General features: G+C 49.6%; 1 protein-coding gene across 1 annotated transcript; it reads left to right on the top strand.

The window, feature by feature from the left end:
* Nucleotides 1-411: 411 nt before the first annotated feature.
* Nucleotides 412-5,961, top strand: LOC118633353 (C-C chemokine receptor type 1-like). Its single transcript, XM_036267191.1, has 2 exons — nucleotides 412-696; nucleotides 4,490-5,961. Exon 2 carries the CDS (start codon nucleotides 4,523-4,525, stop codon nucleotides 5,588-5,590), a length of 1,068 nt encoding a protein of 355 aa, XP_036123084.1. The 5' UTR covers nucleotides 412-696; nucleotides 4,490-4,522; the 3' UTR covers nucleotides 5,591-5,961.
* Nucleotides 5,962-13,823: the final 7,862 nt, after the last annotated feature.

Raw genomic sequence — 13,823 nt, 5'->3', positions numbered from 1 at the left:
CCTGTATGCACTCAGGCTGGAGGTTCCTCTCGGAAGCTCTCTGTGGGCTTTGGGAGGAGCGGTGGAGCACCCAGTGGGGGGAAGAGAGGAACAGTGAGCAGTGAGAAGTGGAGGCCGTAGGGGGCGCCAAAGAGAAGCTGCTGCCTCTCTCTGAGTTTATCAGCCAGATTGGTTTTTGAGGAACAGAGGACCCAGTGTTCTGGTTTAAATCCTTCCACTTGCAATCTTTATTAAATTGTTTTTTAAAGGCTGCTCACTGACCACAGGAACTCCACGCCCTGCATCTGTGTCTCTCCATTCCCAGCTGTCAGTTGCTCCACAAGTTCTGGAAACACCTCCTTGCCCCCTCCCTCACCCTACTAACTCCACTCCACCCCACCCCACCCCATCCTGCCCAATCCCCTTAAGACAGAGCTCCCCAGGCTGAAGTGCAGTCAAATGACCAGAAAAAAACCCCTTAGAGTGATCTCAACCTCCAGGAACTGGCCACTGGTGGGGGTTGTGGCCATCCCTGGGCACCCAACCATACAAAAAGGAGAATTTTGTTCTCTTCTTGGCATTTTGAATGACTAAGAAGCCCAGAGACCTGTCTCTATCATTACACAGGAAGCTGAGGACTTCCTATTCTATCAAGACCTCGAACCTTGAAAACAAAGACTCTAACAGACTTCGTGGACAAGACCCCTCGATACCAGAGTAAGTGGCACTTGTCTGTCCTGTCGGTTTCTGTGTAGAGCAATCTGATTTGAATACACGCATGCAGCTAGGCAGGGCTGTGGTCCTGCTCATGTTGCAGGGGATCATCAGTTTATCTGTCTATCTCCTCAAAGGGGGGGACTCCTCAGGGGCCAGGCAGCCCGGTCATGGAGCTATAAGGCAATGACTTGTGTAGCACTGAGAATGGGTGGGTTTATAGGACTTGGGTACTCATGTGTCAAATAGGATTTTATTTTTGCTAAATAAGGGAAGCCTTCTTGAATGGTAGGCTGTCGGCTACTGATTAAGAAAGTCAACCCAGGGTTAAAGGACAAGAGGCACTTTTCATCGAAGGCTATTCAAGAGGAAATCGCTTGCCAAATTTCCCCCATGTAAATGAAAACCGTACATGGTGTATGAAGTCATTGCAGCAAGAGAGAGACTTGAATTACAAAAGGCTTTGTGGGTACAAGGATGATTTGCTACTGAACCATCTTCTTAAGAAGACTAAAACAACCCTGGCTGGTTTGGCTCAGAGGTTGGAGGATCAGACAGCAGACCAGGAAGTCCTGGGTTCGGTTCCCGCTAGGGGCACGTACAAAAAAAAAAAAAAAGTCAAAGACTAGAACCCAGGATCCTCCAAAATCAGACTGCAGGTTGTTTTGGAGGAGGTAGAATTTCACCCACCCGGAGGCAGGGAGCTGGCCCGATGACCTCCGAGGATGCATCCATTCTGTTCTACTAGCAAAGAGGCGGCAGCGGGGGCTATTTGCAGGAACCTGCTTCAACTGTTCGTGTCTGGAGGGCCTCAGATTTCCAGAGTTAAGGATGCCCGGAGTTTGCACACTGCCACCATTGTGTGCCACGCATTGACCTGCCAGTCCCCACTCTGACTGGCAGGATATCTCTTAGGCTTTTCAGACTGGGGGGGCATGGATGTGCTGCGAGATATTTCGCAATGGACTCTCCTAAAAAGAGAGCCCTGATTTCTAGTCTTGCCGATTTCCGTGTGTAAATATTCCCACTGTGGTTGGTTTCAAGCTACCAACATGCTGAAGGTGGAGCTGGGAAGACATGCACACAGTGGGTTCTTGGGAACCAGGCTGGGCCAGCTGCACACCCCCGGGCCTGGTGTCTGTCCCCTTGCAGACCGCCCTTGCTCTGCCCAGAGACTCACCGCTCCCAGGCTGCAGGACGCTGGCACTGGAAGGCTCCGGGCTCCAGGGCCAAAGCCGACCGCTGTGCAGTGACCCTGCGGCAGACCTTTGCAGCAGACTACAGCACGGCCGGCAGGTTGGATGGCAACATGGTCCTTGGTTTCTCCTCTCAGGCCCCACCCCAGCCCACCTCCCTCTGGGAGCAGTGTGTCCTGGAGTCATGTCATGGTGCCCAACAAGTTGGGTAAACAGTGAATGGAGCCCTGGCCAGTTTGGCTCGGCTGTTAGAGCGGCAGCCCATGGACCAGAGAGTCCCAGGTTCGGTTCCCACTAAGGGCACGTACTTCAGTTGCAGTTTGTCCCCGGCCCCAGTGGGGGTCGTGTGGGTGGTGATCAGTCAATGTGTCTCTCTCACATCGATGTTTCTCTCTCTCTCTTCCCCATTTCTCCCTCCCGCTCTATCTGAAGATAAAAAAATGCAAAAAAAAAAAAAAAAAATGTCCATGGGTGAGGATAAAAAACAAACAAACAAAAAACAAGACAGTGAATGGAGCTGGAGGTCAAGGGTATGGAGATGACTGTTCGAATGGTTTCTGACAATGCTGACTCAGTGTGCCCTCCGCTTTGCCAGAACCCCCACAACTGGGCCCCTGGGTCAGTCTTGCTCTGGCTGCTCTTTGTGCTTCCAAGCTGCTTGTTGATTCCGCTGTCAACCCGCGGGGCCCCGCGATGCCGACTGCCCGCCCCTCGGCCAGCACTGGTGGGGACGGCGCGGCTTGGCCAGTGACTGCCAGCTGGGTTTCTTCAGAGAGAGGGCTGATGCTTCCATCAAGGGGCAAGTCCAGAGATGGAGGAGTGAGCCAGAGGAATGGATTCGGCAGGAAGGAACAGGCCCCCAGCCGGAGTGGCCAAGGTGCCTTAGTTTCCAACGGCCACTGCAGACACGTACATCTCTAAGCAGGAAGCATTCACTAAGCAGTGTGGAAGGAAGATGGGTTGTGATATAGGCACCACCTATTTTGTTGATTGGTGTTTAGGTCAAAGCAATTCAGACTGGTGACAACATATTGCAAATTTCAAAGCCCAGTTCACACGGGAGGGGCCGTTGTGTTCATCACCATCAAGCAGCATTCCCTTTCTGGGTGAACTACATCGAGACCTGGTGGGGTGACCTGGGAGCAGGGTACATCAGCCAGAAGAGGATTGCAGCCTGGGACATTCCTGGTGGCAAGAGGCCTCAGGGAATGGTCACTGCAGCGAAGGAAGTCCCCTAATACTACGGTCCTGGTAAGGGCCAGGGGTGGCTTTCTCCTACCTTACCTTACAGTAGCCCTCCAAGGTAACTGTTCCTTTCCCACATTACAGATGAAGGACTGAGGCTCAGAGAGGTAGCTTAACTTCTTCAAGTTCACACAGCTGGTAGGTTACACCAAAGCCCATGCTCCCTTTGGGGAGGTGTCTTCAACAAGTGATCAGAAAGGACTGGAAAGGAAGGCTAAAAAGCGGGGGTCATGGAGTCCTGTAAAGGCAAGCTATCGAGTGGCTCTCTTGTTTGTGTTTGTGTTCATGTTTGTTTCAAGGCAACCTTGGGTAGATTATTTACCAGCAGAATTTCAGCTTCCGTATGGTCATTGCGCAACAACACCTCATGACTTGAGACTGTTCTGAGCTCTTCCTCCCCAGAACTCCCTCTCCTTATCACCAGATCACCCCACTCCACCCAGCCTGAACTTTCCTCTGAACCCTCACAGCTGTCACAGGAGGCCCACAGAGTTACTGTACACCTGCCTGTGCCCCCCAGGGTCATGCAACATGGGCCAGGCTGAGCTCACTCAGGTGTCCTTGGTGCTCTCTACTAACGGACAGGGTTGGCCACCTAGAATTTCACTATGGCAGCACTACTTGGGTTTGGGTGGGATCATTTCTGCACTGTAGGACATCCTTGGCCCTGCCTACCAAATGACAGGAGGTTCCCTAGTCTTTGCGACAACCAAAAAAGATCAAATGCCCACACATTGTCACGTGCCCCCCATGCCCTACGGCACCTCAGCAGAGAAACGTTTTAGCCCCAAAAGTCATGAAGATCCATTAGTTAGTTTTTGACTCTCAGCCAGGACTGTGTTCCTTCCCATGCCCTTCATGGACTCCGAAGCGCGAGGGCACTGCTCTGCGGTTGGAGGCAGAACGCCCAATGGTTTCAGTTGTCGGCACTGGGTTGAGCTCCAGCTTCATTCTCACCAGATGTGTGTCCTAACCACTCCGAACTTCTGTGTCATCACCTCCGGGATGGGAACAACAATGGTGTCCCTCCAGGATTATTTAACACCAAGTCCAATGCCAAATCCTTAGGCAGCATTGGTGATGAATGTCGTGAGTTCTCCCTTTGGCTTCTCCATCCACCGGACTTTTCCTTCACAGTGCTCATTGTCAAAGTAGTTGAATTCATGGTTCTGTGCACTCATTTGTCCCCCACCCCCCATTAAACTACAGTTTCCACAAGGGCAGAGAGGACCTGGTTCCCCCTTGCTCAACATTGAGTCCCAGGGCATGGTATGCAGTAGGCATTCAGTAAACTGTTGTCAAGTGTTTGAAGACATATAATCACTGCCCGTCTCTGTTCCCACTGCCTTTAACAGCAAAGTACATACGGAAACTATCTTCCCGGACCCATGGAAGAAGCCAGCATGGAAATCGCAACCACGACAAAGGACTACGAGGGGATCACAGAATATGACTATGGGCAAGCAACCCCCTGCCAGAAAGCAGATCTGAGGGCTTTCGGGGCTCAGCTGCTGCCCCCCTTGTACTCCCTGGTATTTATCATTGGCCTGGTCGGCAACATCCTGGTGGTCCTGGTCCTCCTGCAATACAAGAGGCTCAAGAGCATGACCAGCATCTACCTCCTCAACCTGGCCATTTCTGACCTGCTCTTGCTCTTCACGCTGCCCTTCTGGGTTGACTACAACCTGAAGGATAACTGGGCGTTCGGCAGTGGCATGTGCAAGTTGCTCTCCGGGCTTTATTACTCAGGCCTGTACAGCGAGATCTTTTTCATCATCCTGCTGACCATCGACAGGTACCTGGCCATTGTCCATGCCGTGTTTGCCCTGCGGGCCCGGACGGTCACCTTTGGCATCATCTCCAGCGTTGTCACCTGGGCCCTGGCCATCCTGGCTGCCATGCCGGGCTTTTACTTTTCGAAGTTGCAGCTGGAGTCGACCCACTACACCTGCAGCCTTCATTTTCCTCACGAACACCTCACGCAGTGGCGGCAGTTCCAGGCCCTGAAACTAAACGTCCTGGGGCTGATTCTGCCTCTGGTGATCATGGTCGTCTGCTACACGAGGATTATAACGATCCTGTTCCGACGGCCCAATGAGAAGAAGGCCAAGGCCGTCCGCCTGATTTTCGTCATCATGATCATCTTCTTTCTCTTTTGGACACCCTACAACCTGACCGTGTTTGTCGCTGCTTTCCAAGGCGCCATTATGTCTGATGAGTGTGAGCAGAGCAAACGGCTGGACCTGGCTCTGCAAGTGACCGAGGTGATCGCCCACACGCACTGCTGCGTCAACCCGGTCATCTACGCCTTCGTGGGCGAGAGGTTCCGCACGTACCTGTACCAGATGTTCGGCAGGCTCCGGGCCGTGGTCCCCGTCCCGCACACCCAGAGGCCGGAGAAGGACAGCTCCATGTCCCCCTCCACGGCGGAGCACGACCTCTCCCAGGTGCTCTGACTCGGGCCCCTCCAAGAGTGACCTGCCAGGCACGCTGGCCCGAGAGCAGGCAGCTTGGCCGGCCAGCGATTCTGACCAGGGACACAGCGTGGAATGACGCCACCAGGGCCCGAGGGGTCTACACTGAACCACCTTCTCCGTGGACTTCCCCATGGACTTCTTCCTGGAGATGAATGAGAGACCTGGAACATTCTGGAAGATGGGACGACGGGTGCCAGCGAAGGACTCGAACCCAAACGGGTTCAGGTTTGTGAACATTAACATTTGTAAACAGCGGGGCAGGTGTGGCTCCATGGATTGAGCCACATGGGCTGAGAAGTCCCTGTTGGATTCCCAGTCAGGGCACGTGCCTGAGTTGTGGGCTCGATCCCTGGTGGGGGTTGTGCAGGAGGCAGACGATGGATGTTTCTATCTCTCCCTTCTTCTCTCTTTAAAAAAAATCAATAAAGCCTTGGGCGGTTTGGCTCAGCGGTTAGAGCGTCGGCCTGCGAATCCAAGAGTCCCGGGTTCGATTCCTGCCAAGGGCACGTACCTCAGTTGCAGTTTGTTCCTCGCCCCGGCTGGGGTTGTGCAGGTGGAAACATCAATGTTTCTCTCTCTCTCTCACCTTCCCACTCTGTCTAAAGATAAATGTAAAAAAATATATATCCTCAGATGAGGATTAAAAAAATCAATAAAAACATATTTAAAAAAAAATTATTAACAAAGCCACTGAGCACCCCTCCTCCCATCTCTACCTCCCAGGCCGATGAATCTGGAAATACTTAGTGATTTCCACAGTTGAGTCTGCTCAGAGCCCAGAGCCAATCAGGAGCCAGCGGCTGCCGCCACCCTCCCCCCCTGCGGGTTTAGGCTCCTGGAAATTCTGAGGAACACAGAACTCGAGACCCAACTGGGAAATAGGGTTGGGAAACTGCTGTTGGCAGGGGAACCCCCCACAGAATTTCATATTTGCTGAAAACAAACAATCGGGGCAGGGGGCCAGCACAGACCATGTGCATAATGTGCTTCTGAAATAGCCACAGAAGGGAGGGAGTCATTACTGCCGCGACCGTTTCCTTCTGAATATTCTCAGAATCTCCCTTCCCTGTCAGACGGGTGATGCGGCAGGAGAGTCTGATGGCTTTATGGCAGAAACCATGAGTCCAAAGGAGACAGGGTTGGCTGTCTTCTCCTGGTTTTCTGGGGGCGGCACCGCCTTGCACCCATCATCAGAAAAGTGACCGGTGTGCAAGCTGGTGGCGCTTGAGGCTGGAAGAGAGACTGTCTACAGGCAGGTGGGGTGGGGACTCTGTCTGGATGTAGGAGGTTGAGAGATTAACCCGAAGAAACTGATTTATCTTAAATGTCTCTAACACTTCATCTCTCACCAAGGGCCTCCCATCTATCGAGACTTTGTTCCCGCATTCTTCAGACTAATATTTTCTTAAAAATAATTTCCCAAAACTGTTTCTAAAAATGCTTTAAAAAAAGGGGGGCAAAACCCAGACATCAAAATCACCCATAAATCCCACTACCCAGAGGCAACTACTGTACACTTTGATGTGCTTTCTTTTAGTTGTGTTTTTTTTTCTCTTGTGCATATTTATGATTATAATAAAGATGGACTTTTGGTACTCACCCTTCTGCTCTTGTTGTCTTTAAGTAGTAGTATGTTTGATCACTTGTTCAGGTCATACCTCCAGCCCTACTGACTTCCTCCGACCCCCCTCCTCCCTGTTCTGTGTGAATGGGCTCATGCCCGCTTTGTCATCGCTCCTACTGTGTTCTCCATCCCACCCTTCCAGAGAGGTGACCAGAATGGAAGCCCCAAGAACTCCCGTGTCACCATCCAGACTCCCGGCGGTCAGCATTTTACTACATTTGCCATAAATTCATCATTCTCTTTCTCCCCCCCTCACTCTCTCAAAGTGCACACAGACGGAGAGATATAAAGACACTATTTTTTGCCCTGGACGGTTTGGCTCAGCAGTTAGAGCGTCGGCCCACGGATCAATGAGTTGCTGGTTTGGTTCCAGCCAAGGGCACGTACCTTGGTTGTGATTTATCCCTGGCCCTGGTTGGGGTCCTGTGGGAGGCAGCCACTCGATGTGTCCCTTTCACGTCAATGTTTCTCTCTCTCTCTTCCTCTCTCTCCCTCCTACTCTATCCGAACAAAAATGGAAATATGTCCTCAGGTGAGCATAAAAAAGACACTGTTTGTTCTCCGGAACAATTTGAGAGCACGTGGCAGGTATGACGCTTCGTCACTCATCAGCTTCGGAGTTGTTTACCACAACAAGGATGCCCCGCGCACTCAGAACAGGAACTGACTCGGACGCAGCATCACCGTGTAACTGACGCCCTCTTGCCCATTCTGCCCACTTTGCAAACACTGTCCTTTCTGGTCAGGGTCCAGAATCACTTGTGAACATGGCTGTCGTGTCTTTCCAGTTGCCTTCAAACAAGAAAAATTCTTCAGGCTCTTCTTGACTCAGAAATCCCACTTCAGGTATATATCCAAAGAGAACAAAATTATGAACCCAAATAGAAGCCTGTGTTTCCAGGTTTGCACAGCATTATCCACAACGGCCAAGGGACGGAAACGACCAAGTGTCTGTCAACAGATGAATGGCGAAAATGGAATGACCGGAAGCAGAAGTCTCATTCTGAGGCTTTTAAAAACAATTTTTTTTTTTCCTTATTGATTTTAGAGGGAGAGGGAGAGAGAGAAACATCAATGAGAGAGAACATCGACTGGCTGCCTCCTGCATGCCCCCCAATGGGGATTGAGCCCACAACCTGGGCATGTGCCCTGTCCGGGAATCGAACAGGTGACCTCTTGGTGCATGGGTCAACCCTCAACTACTGAGCCACACTGGCTGGGCCCATTCTGGGGCTTTTAATGTCTACCATTTTATTTTATTTTTTTATTATTCTGGTAAGAAACACATAAAATATAGCATCCTATCCATTTTTAAGTGCACCGGTAAGTGGTATTAAATACATTTACGATGTTGTGCAACCATCACCACCATCCATTTCCAGAATTCTTTTCATCTTGTAAAACTGAAAGTCCATGCCCCTTAAAAAATAACTGCTCCTTCCCCTCCCACCCCACCGCACCCCCACCACCAGGCTCTCATCGAATCATGGGATCATACAGTATTTGTCTTTTTATGACTGGCTGGTTCACTCACGGTAACATCCACAAGGTTCATCCATGTAGTAGCATATGTCAGAATGTCCTTCCTTTTTAAGACTGAATAATATCCCGTTGTTTGTATATGACATCTTGCTTATTCATCAATGGATATTTGATTTGCTTTCACTCGTTAGCTTTGGGAATAATGCTGCTATGAATATGAATGTACAAATATCGCATTGAGACCCAGCTTTCAATGTTTTTGATACACACCCAGAAAGCATCAGCAGAACTTGGGGGTACTACTAACTTACAGGAACTCTGCAAGTCTCTGTTGCTGTCGGTCTCCCAGGAAAGCAGGAGACAGAGTCCCTGAAGGGGACCCGGAAGGGAAAAGGAGGGGTGCCAGTAAATTTCATCTACCCATTTAGTTGTCTATTCACCCATCCAAATGCCACTACCCACTCACACGTTCAGTCAGCCCCTCGTCTGGTATGAGCCCCCTGAGCCAGAGAGCAGGGATATGAAGACCACTGGGGAAAGGGCCTGCCACCCACACCTGCACCAGACCCGTCCATGTCCACAATGGGGCAGGAGCCACAGGCGGGGTCAGTTCAACCAGGGCACATGGGCTTGGTGAGGATGCTTGACCAAAGACTCGGGAGGCCAGCACCTAATCACTCTGTAGCTTTTGTTCAACCCGCACAGCATTTTGTCTGAGCTCTCGATTGAACAAATCTAAAACTCATTTGAAGAAACAGTCAGGCGAGACCATCTAAGCAAAGTGTTGTCCTGGGGGAGACATTGCCTACTTGTCTATTGACCCACAGGATAAACTATGAAATACAAGGATGTTATGCCCCCCCAAAAATGTATGTAACAAACTAAAAACTAGGACCAAGATGCCAGTGCCAACTCCCCTAATGTATAAGGGAACCTTACAAATCAATAGGAAAAGCCACTGGGATTTTCCTATCACATAATTATTCCATAGGCCCAATTATTTTTGAAAAATGAACAGAGATATAAACAGATAGGTCATAGAAGAAATGCAATAGCCATTAATATTACAATATCAACCACATTAGTAATCAAAGACATGCTAATGAAAATGAAATATTTCTTCTGCCTGTTAAGGTGTTAAAGAGATTTCATTACATTTCACTAAGGAAAACCCAGTGCAGGTAAGGATGCAGCAAAGCAGACACTGTCGATTATTTTTGATGGGAATAGAAACTAGTGCCACATTTCTGAAAAGCAATTTGGCACTAGGTATCAAGTTCGTCTGAAAAGCTCACCTGGCAATACTGCTTCTGGGCATCTCCACAGACGATAGTAAGAGTGCAATACCGCCGGCAAGTTCAGTGACGGGGAAGGGTTAACTAAGCATCGGTAAATGTGAGATAGGGCACGGACATGAACGGGTTTTAAAGATTTTTATTGGCATGTGAATATGCTTGTATTGTTAACATCAAATAAACAAGAAAATACATCAAATAACAACGAGGTAGCACCTCACACCTGTCAGAATGGCCGCCATCAACAAATCATCAAAGAAGTGTTGGCGAGGGTGTGGAGAAAAGGGGACTCTAGTGCACTGCTGGTGGGAATGCAGCCTGGTGCAGCCACCATGGAAAACAATGTGGTGTTAGCTCAAAAAATTAAAAATTGAACTGCCATTTGACCCAGTGATCCCACTTCTAGGAATATACCCTAAGAAGCCTGAAACACCAATCAGAAAGAATATATGTACCCCCATGTTTGTAGCAGCACTATTTACAATAGCTAAGTTCTGGAAACAGCCCAAATGTCCATCAGTAGACAAATGGATAAAAAAACAGTGGTACATATACACAATGGAGTACTATGCAGCTGTAAGAAAGAAAGATCTCTTATCCTTTGAGACGACATGGAGGGACCTGGAGAGTTTTATCCTAAGCAAAACAAGCCAAGCAGAAAAAGACAAATACCACATGATCTCACTTATATGTGGAATATAATGAACATAATAGTCTGAGGAATAGGGTAGACCCAGAGACGTAGAAGAAGGGTACAGACTGACAACCCTCAGAAGAGGGAGTGGTGGTGGGGGGAGGGGAGAGATAAACCACAGAACTTATATGCATATACAATAACCAATGGACATGGACAACAAAGCCGGGGATGGGGTGAGGGGGTTGGGGAGGAAGGTGTCAATGGGATAAAAAAGGAGAAACATCTGTAACAATAAATAAATAAATAAAAAGAAAATACAGAACTCGTCTGGTCCTTGTTTATAATAGATATGTAGAATACATAGATAGGAAGAGACTGTATCCCAAATTTCTATGGGATTATGTGTGTATCAATCAGGGTTTGATCAGAGAAATGACATATGATAGGCTAGGGTTACCAAACTGTGTGCCACGGCACCCCGGGGGCCACAGTAAATTCACAGGTGTGAATATTTCCAGTTTGTAAGGGCTAGACACTGATACCTGACATTTCTTGACATCCCGGGATGAGTGTGACAGTTCAGTTCCAATGTTCGATTGTACCCATTCCTTGCAGAGTTTCACAGCTTTGCAGAGGCGGGTGTGGGTGCGTGAGATAACGCAGTGTGGAACAGGAACTGAGGTGACAGTGTCCAGGGGACTCCAGTTCCAAAATAAGGCTGTGCCCAACAGGGGTGTGTATCCCACCGGCACGGATTCTTTTAACATCAAATATTATTTGTTCTTTCACTATATAAGTATTTCAAACAGCTGTATACAAACACACTTAGGTTGTTTAGTCCTAACCACTGAGTAAGTGGAGCGGTTTGGTGTTTCCTTTGGCCTCGGGGCGCTGAGGGAAGTCCTGAGACAGGGGCGCCTCTGGAACAGGGCTTGGTTAGCAGGGGCTGTATGCCCAGGTGGGCGCTGGCGGGTGAGTCCGTGCAGGCTGCCACCTGGCGCCCGGCATCGAGAGGGGCATCCCCACAGGTCAGACACCGGGCAGTCAGGGAGGAAAGCTAGATGTGTCACCAGCAAGGACAAAGTGGGACCTGTCAGGACGCACCACAGCGCATGTGGACAATTGGACCTCATGAAGACAAAGTACCTGGCCAGTGACCTGCAGGGGAAGCTGTTGCACACCTGGCCCAGGGCTCAGGAGCACCAGGGGCGCAATGGGACCTGCAGTGGCCGTGGGTCCAGGGCCCGCCCAGCTCCACCAAGAGGAGCCGGCAGGTGGACAACGGTGGGTGGAAGCCACCGCAGGGCCTGGCGCCTGCTGGCATCGACGGGGCACAACATTGCTGCGTCACTCTCACGAACGGCACACTGCTCATCTCTCCCGCGGACGCCCGCCTGGACCCCGAGGCCAGGGTTTCTGGGAGATGTCGGTCCAGCTTAACCAGACAGACGCTGGACAGAGCCACCACAAAGGGTGACGTTTATTTTCACCTGTGCACGCTTTCAGGGCCATCCTTTTTCTTTTTTTAAACAAACACATCCCAAGAAAATCTATTCTCTGTGAAAAGAAAGAAAGAGAGGGAAGAGGGAAGGGAGAAAGAGGGGGAAAGTTGAGGGGAGAGAGAGAGACACAGAGAAAGAGAAGATGAAAGTTATTTCTGAAAAGAACTAGTTAGGATGACATTTCAGAATGGGGGCTCGGTGTTGTGGACCCAGAAGCACGAGCCCCTCTGGGAACTGAAATGTTTGGTGGGATTTCCACGGTGTGCACGGGGAGCCCTGTGCCCGGGGTTGGGGACTGAGCCGGGAGACGGTCAACAGCAGAAGGCCACCCCAAAATGTTGAGTTTGAGTGTTCTATTTAGGAGGTGGCTCCCAGCACACGCTTTGAACGCTGGCTTTCTAAGACAGGGATTTAGATGCCAGAGACCCTGGGGAACATCAGTCCGAGCCTCACTCTTCATAGGAATAGAAAAGTGTAGTTAAAATAAGGGGAGTTATAAAGACTTGAGATAAAGGCCTTGTTGGGTAGTGCCAACTGCTCAGAACTACACAGTGCCACTGTCCCCTGGACCTCCTGCGGCTTCCTGGTCCCCCAGGCCTCTGCCTCTTTCTTCCTGGGGACAGTGTGCATCAGACTGGGTGGACTGCCACAGAGCTGTAACTGTGTATGAAGACTTCTGCCCCAGAGTGGCCCCTTGTTTTATTTTTACTTCTTACAGTTTTCCTGAAAAGGAAGTTTGAGTGCATTTTCTTTGAAACGGTACACTTCAGTGATTACCTTGCAGTGTCTTGATGCCCAAGACACCTTCAGGAAGCTGATACATTGTGGCCATTCGCACTCGACATAACGGGGGGTCTGTCAGGACAAGGACTGAGCCCTGCAGCATTTGCTGAATTCAGTACCTGGCTCCTGAGAAGGAGAAAGAAAAGAAGAAGTCACCTTCATGACTTAAAGGTCGAGTACGTGTCTGCAAAATTGCAGAAGTTCGGGCAGCTTCGTACTTCTGTTTTGTCAAAACTGGATTTTCTTTGTTTTCACCGGCGAGCAAGGCTGGTCGCTGTCCTGACAGTAAATAGAAGGGCATTGCTAAATGTGGCCCAGAAAGGCTACGTGGATGTTGCCCACAGCTGTGCCCGTTCTGAAAGAGAACCAGACACTTCCTGGAAGACCAGCATTCATTTAAATCAGTGAATAAAATAGACTGCTTCTTCCTGCTTTTGTATGTTGAGGGTAAAAGGGGGAACAAACAAGAAGCAAACAGAAAGCCCCAGGGGACTTGGCAAGTAGATTCGGTAACGATGTGCTGTGGCCGGCTTGTAGCAGTTCACGACATCATGTGATCTCTTCCTAACTCCATGACAAGACATGTGACATTGGTATCTTGAAATTGGACATGGTTAGAATATTTACACCAGAGAAATTGGCAGTGCTACAAATCAGGGCTGGGGTGTTTCTTTGTTTGTTTGTTTATATTTTGTTTTTTGCTTGTTTTGAGAGCCAGCAGTTAAACACTTATTACTCTTATCACTATGAACATTACAGAGGAATGTTTCATGATAAAATAGTATGTGTATGCAAAAGATCAACTTAGACCCTCACCTCACACTACACACAAAGATGAACTCAACACGAAATCAGACTTAGATGTAAGGGCTAAAACAAACTTTTAGAA

The sequence above is a fragment of the Molossus molossus genome, unplaced genomic scaffold (assembly GCF_014108415.1).
Source record: "Molossus molossus isolate mMolMol1 unplaced genomic scaffold, mMolMol1.p scaffold_m16_p_18, whole genome shotgun sequence".
Classification (NCBI taxonomy): Eukaryota; Metazoa; Chordata; class Mammalia; order Chiroptera; family Molossidae; genus Molossus; species Molossus molossus.
This window is presented reverse-complemented; position numbering and strand designations above follow the sequence as displayed.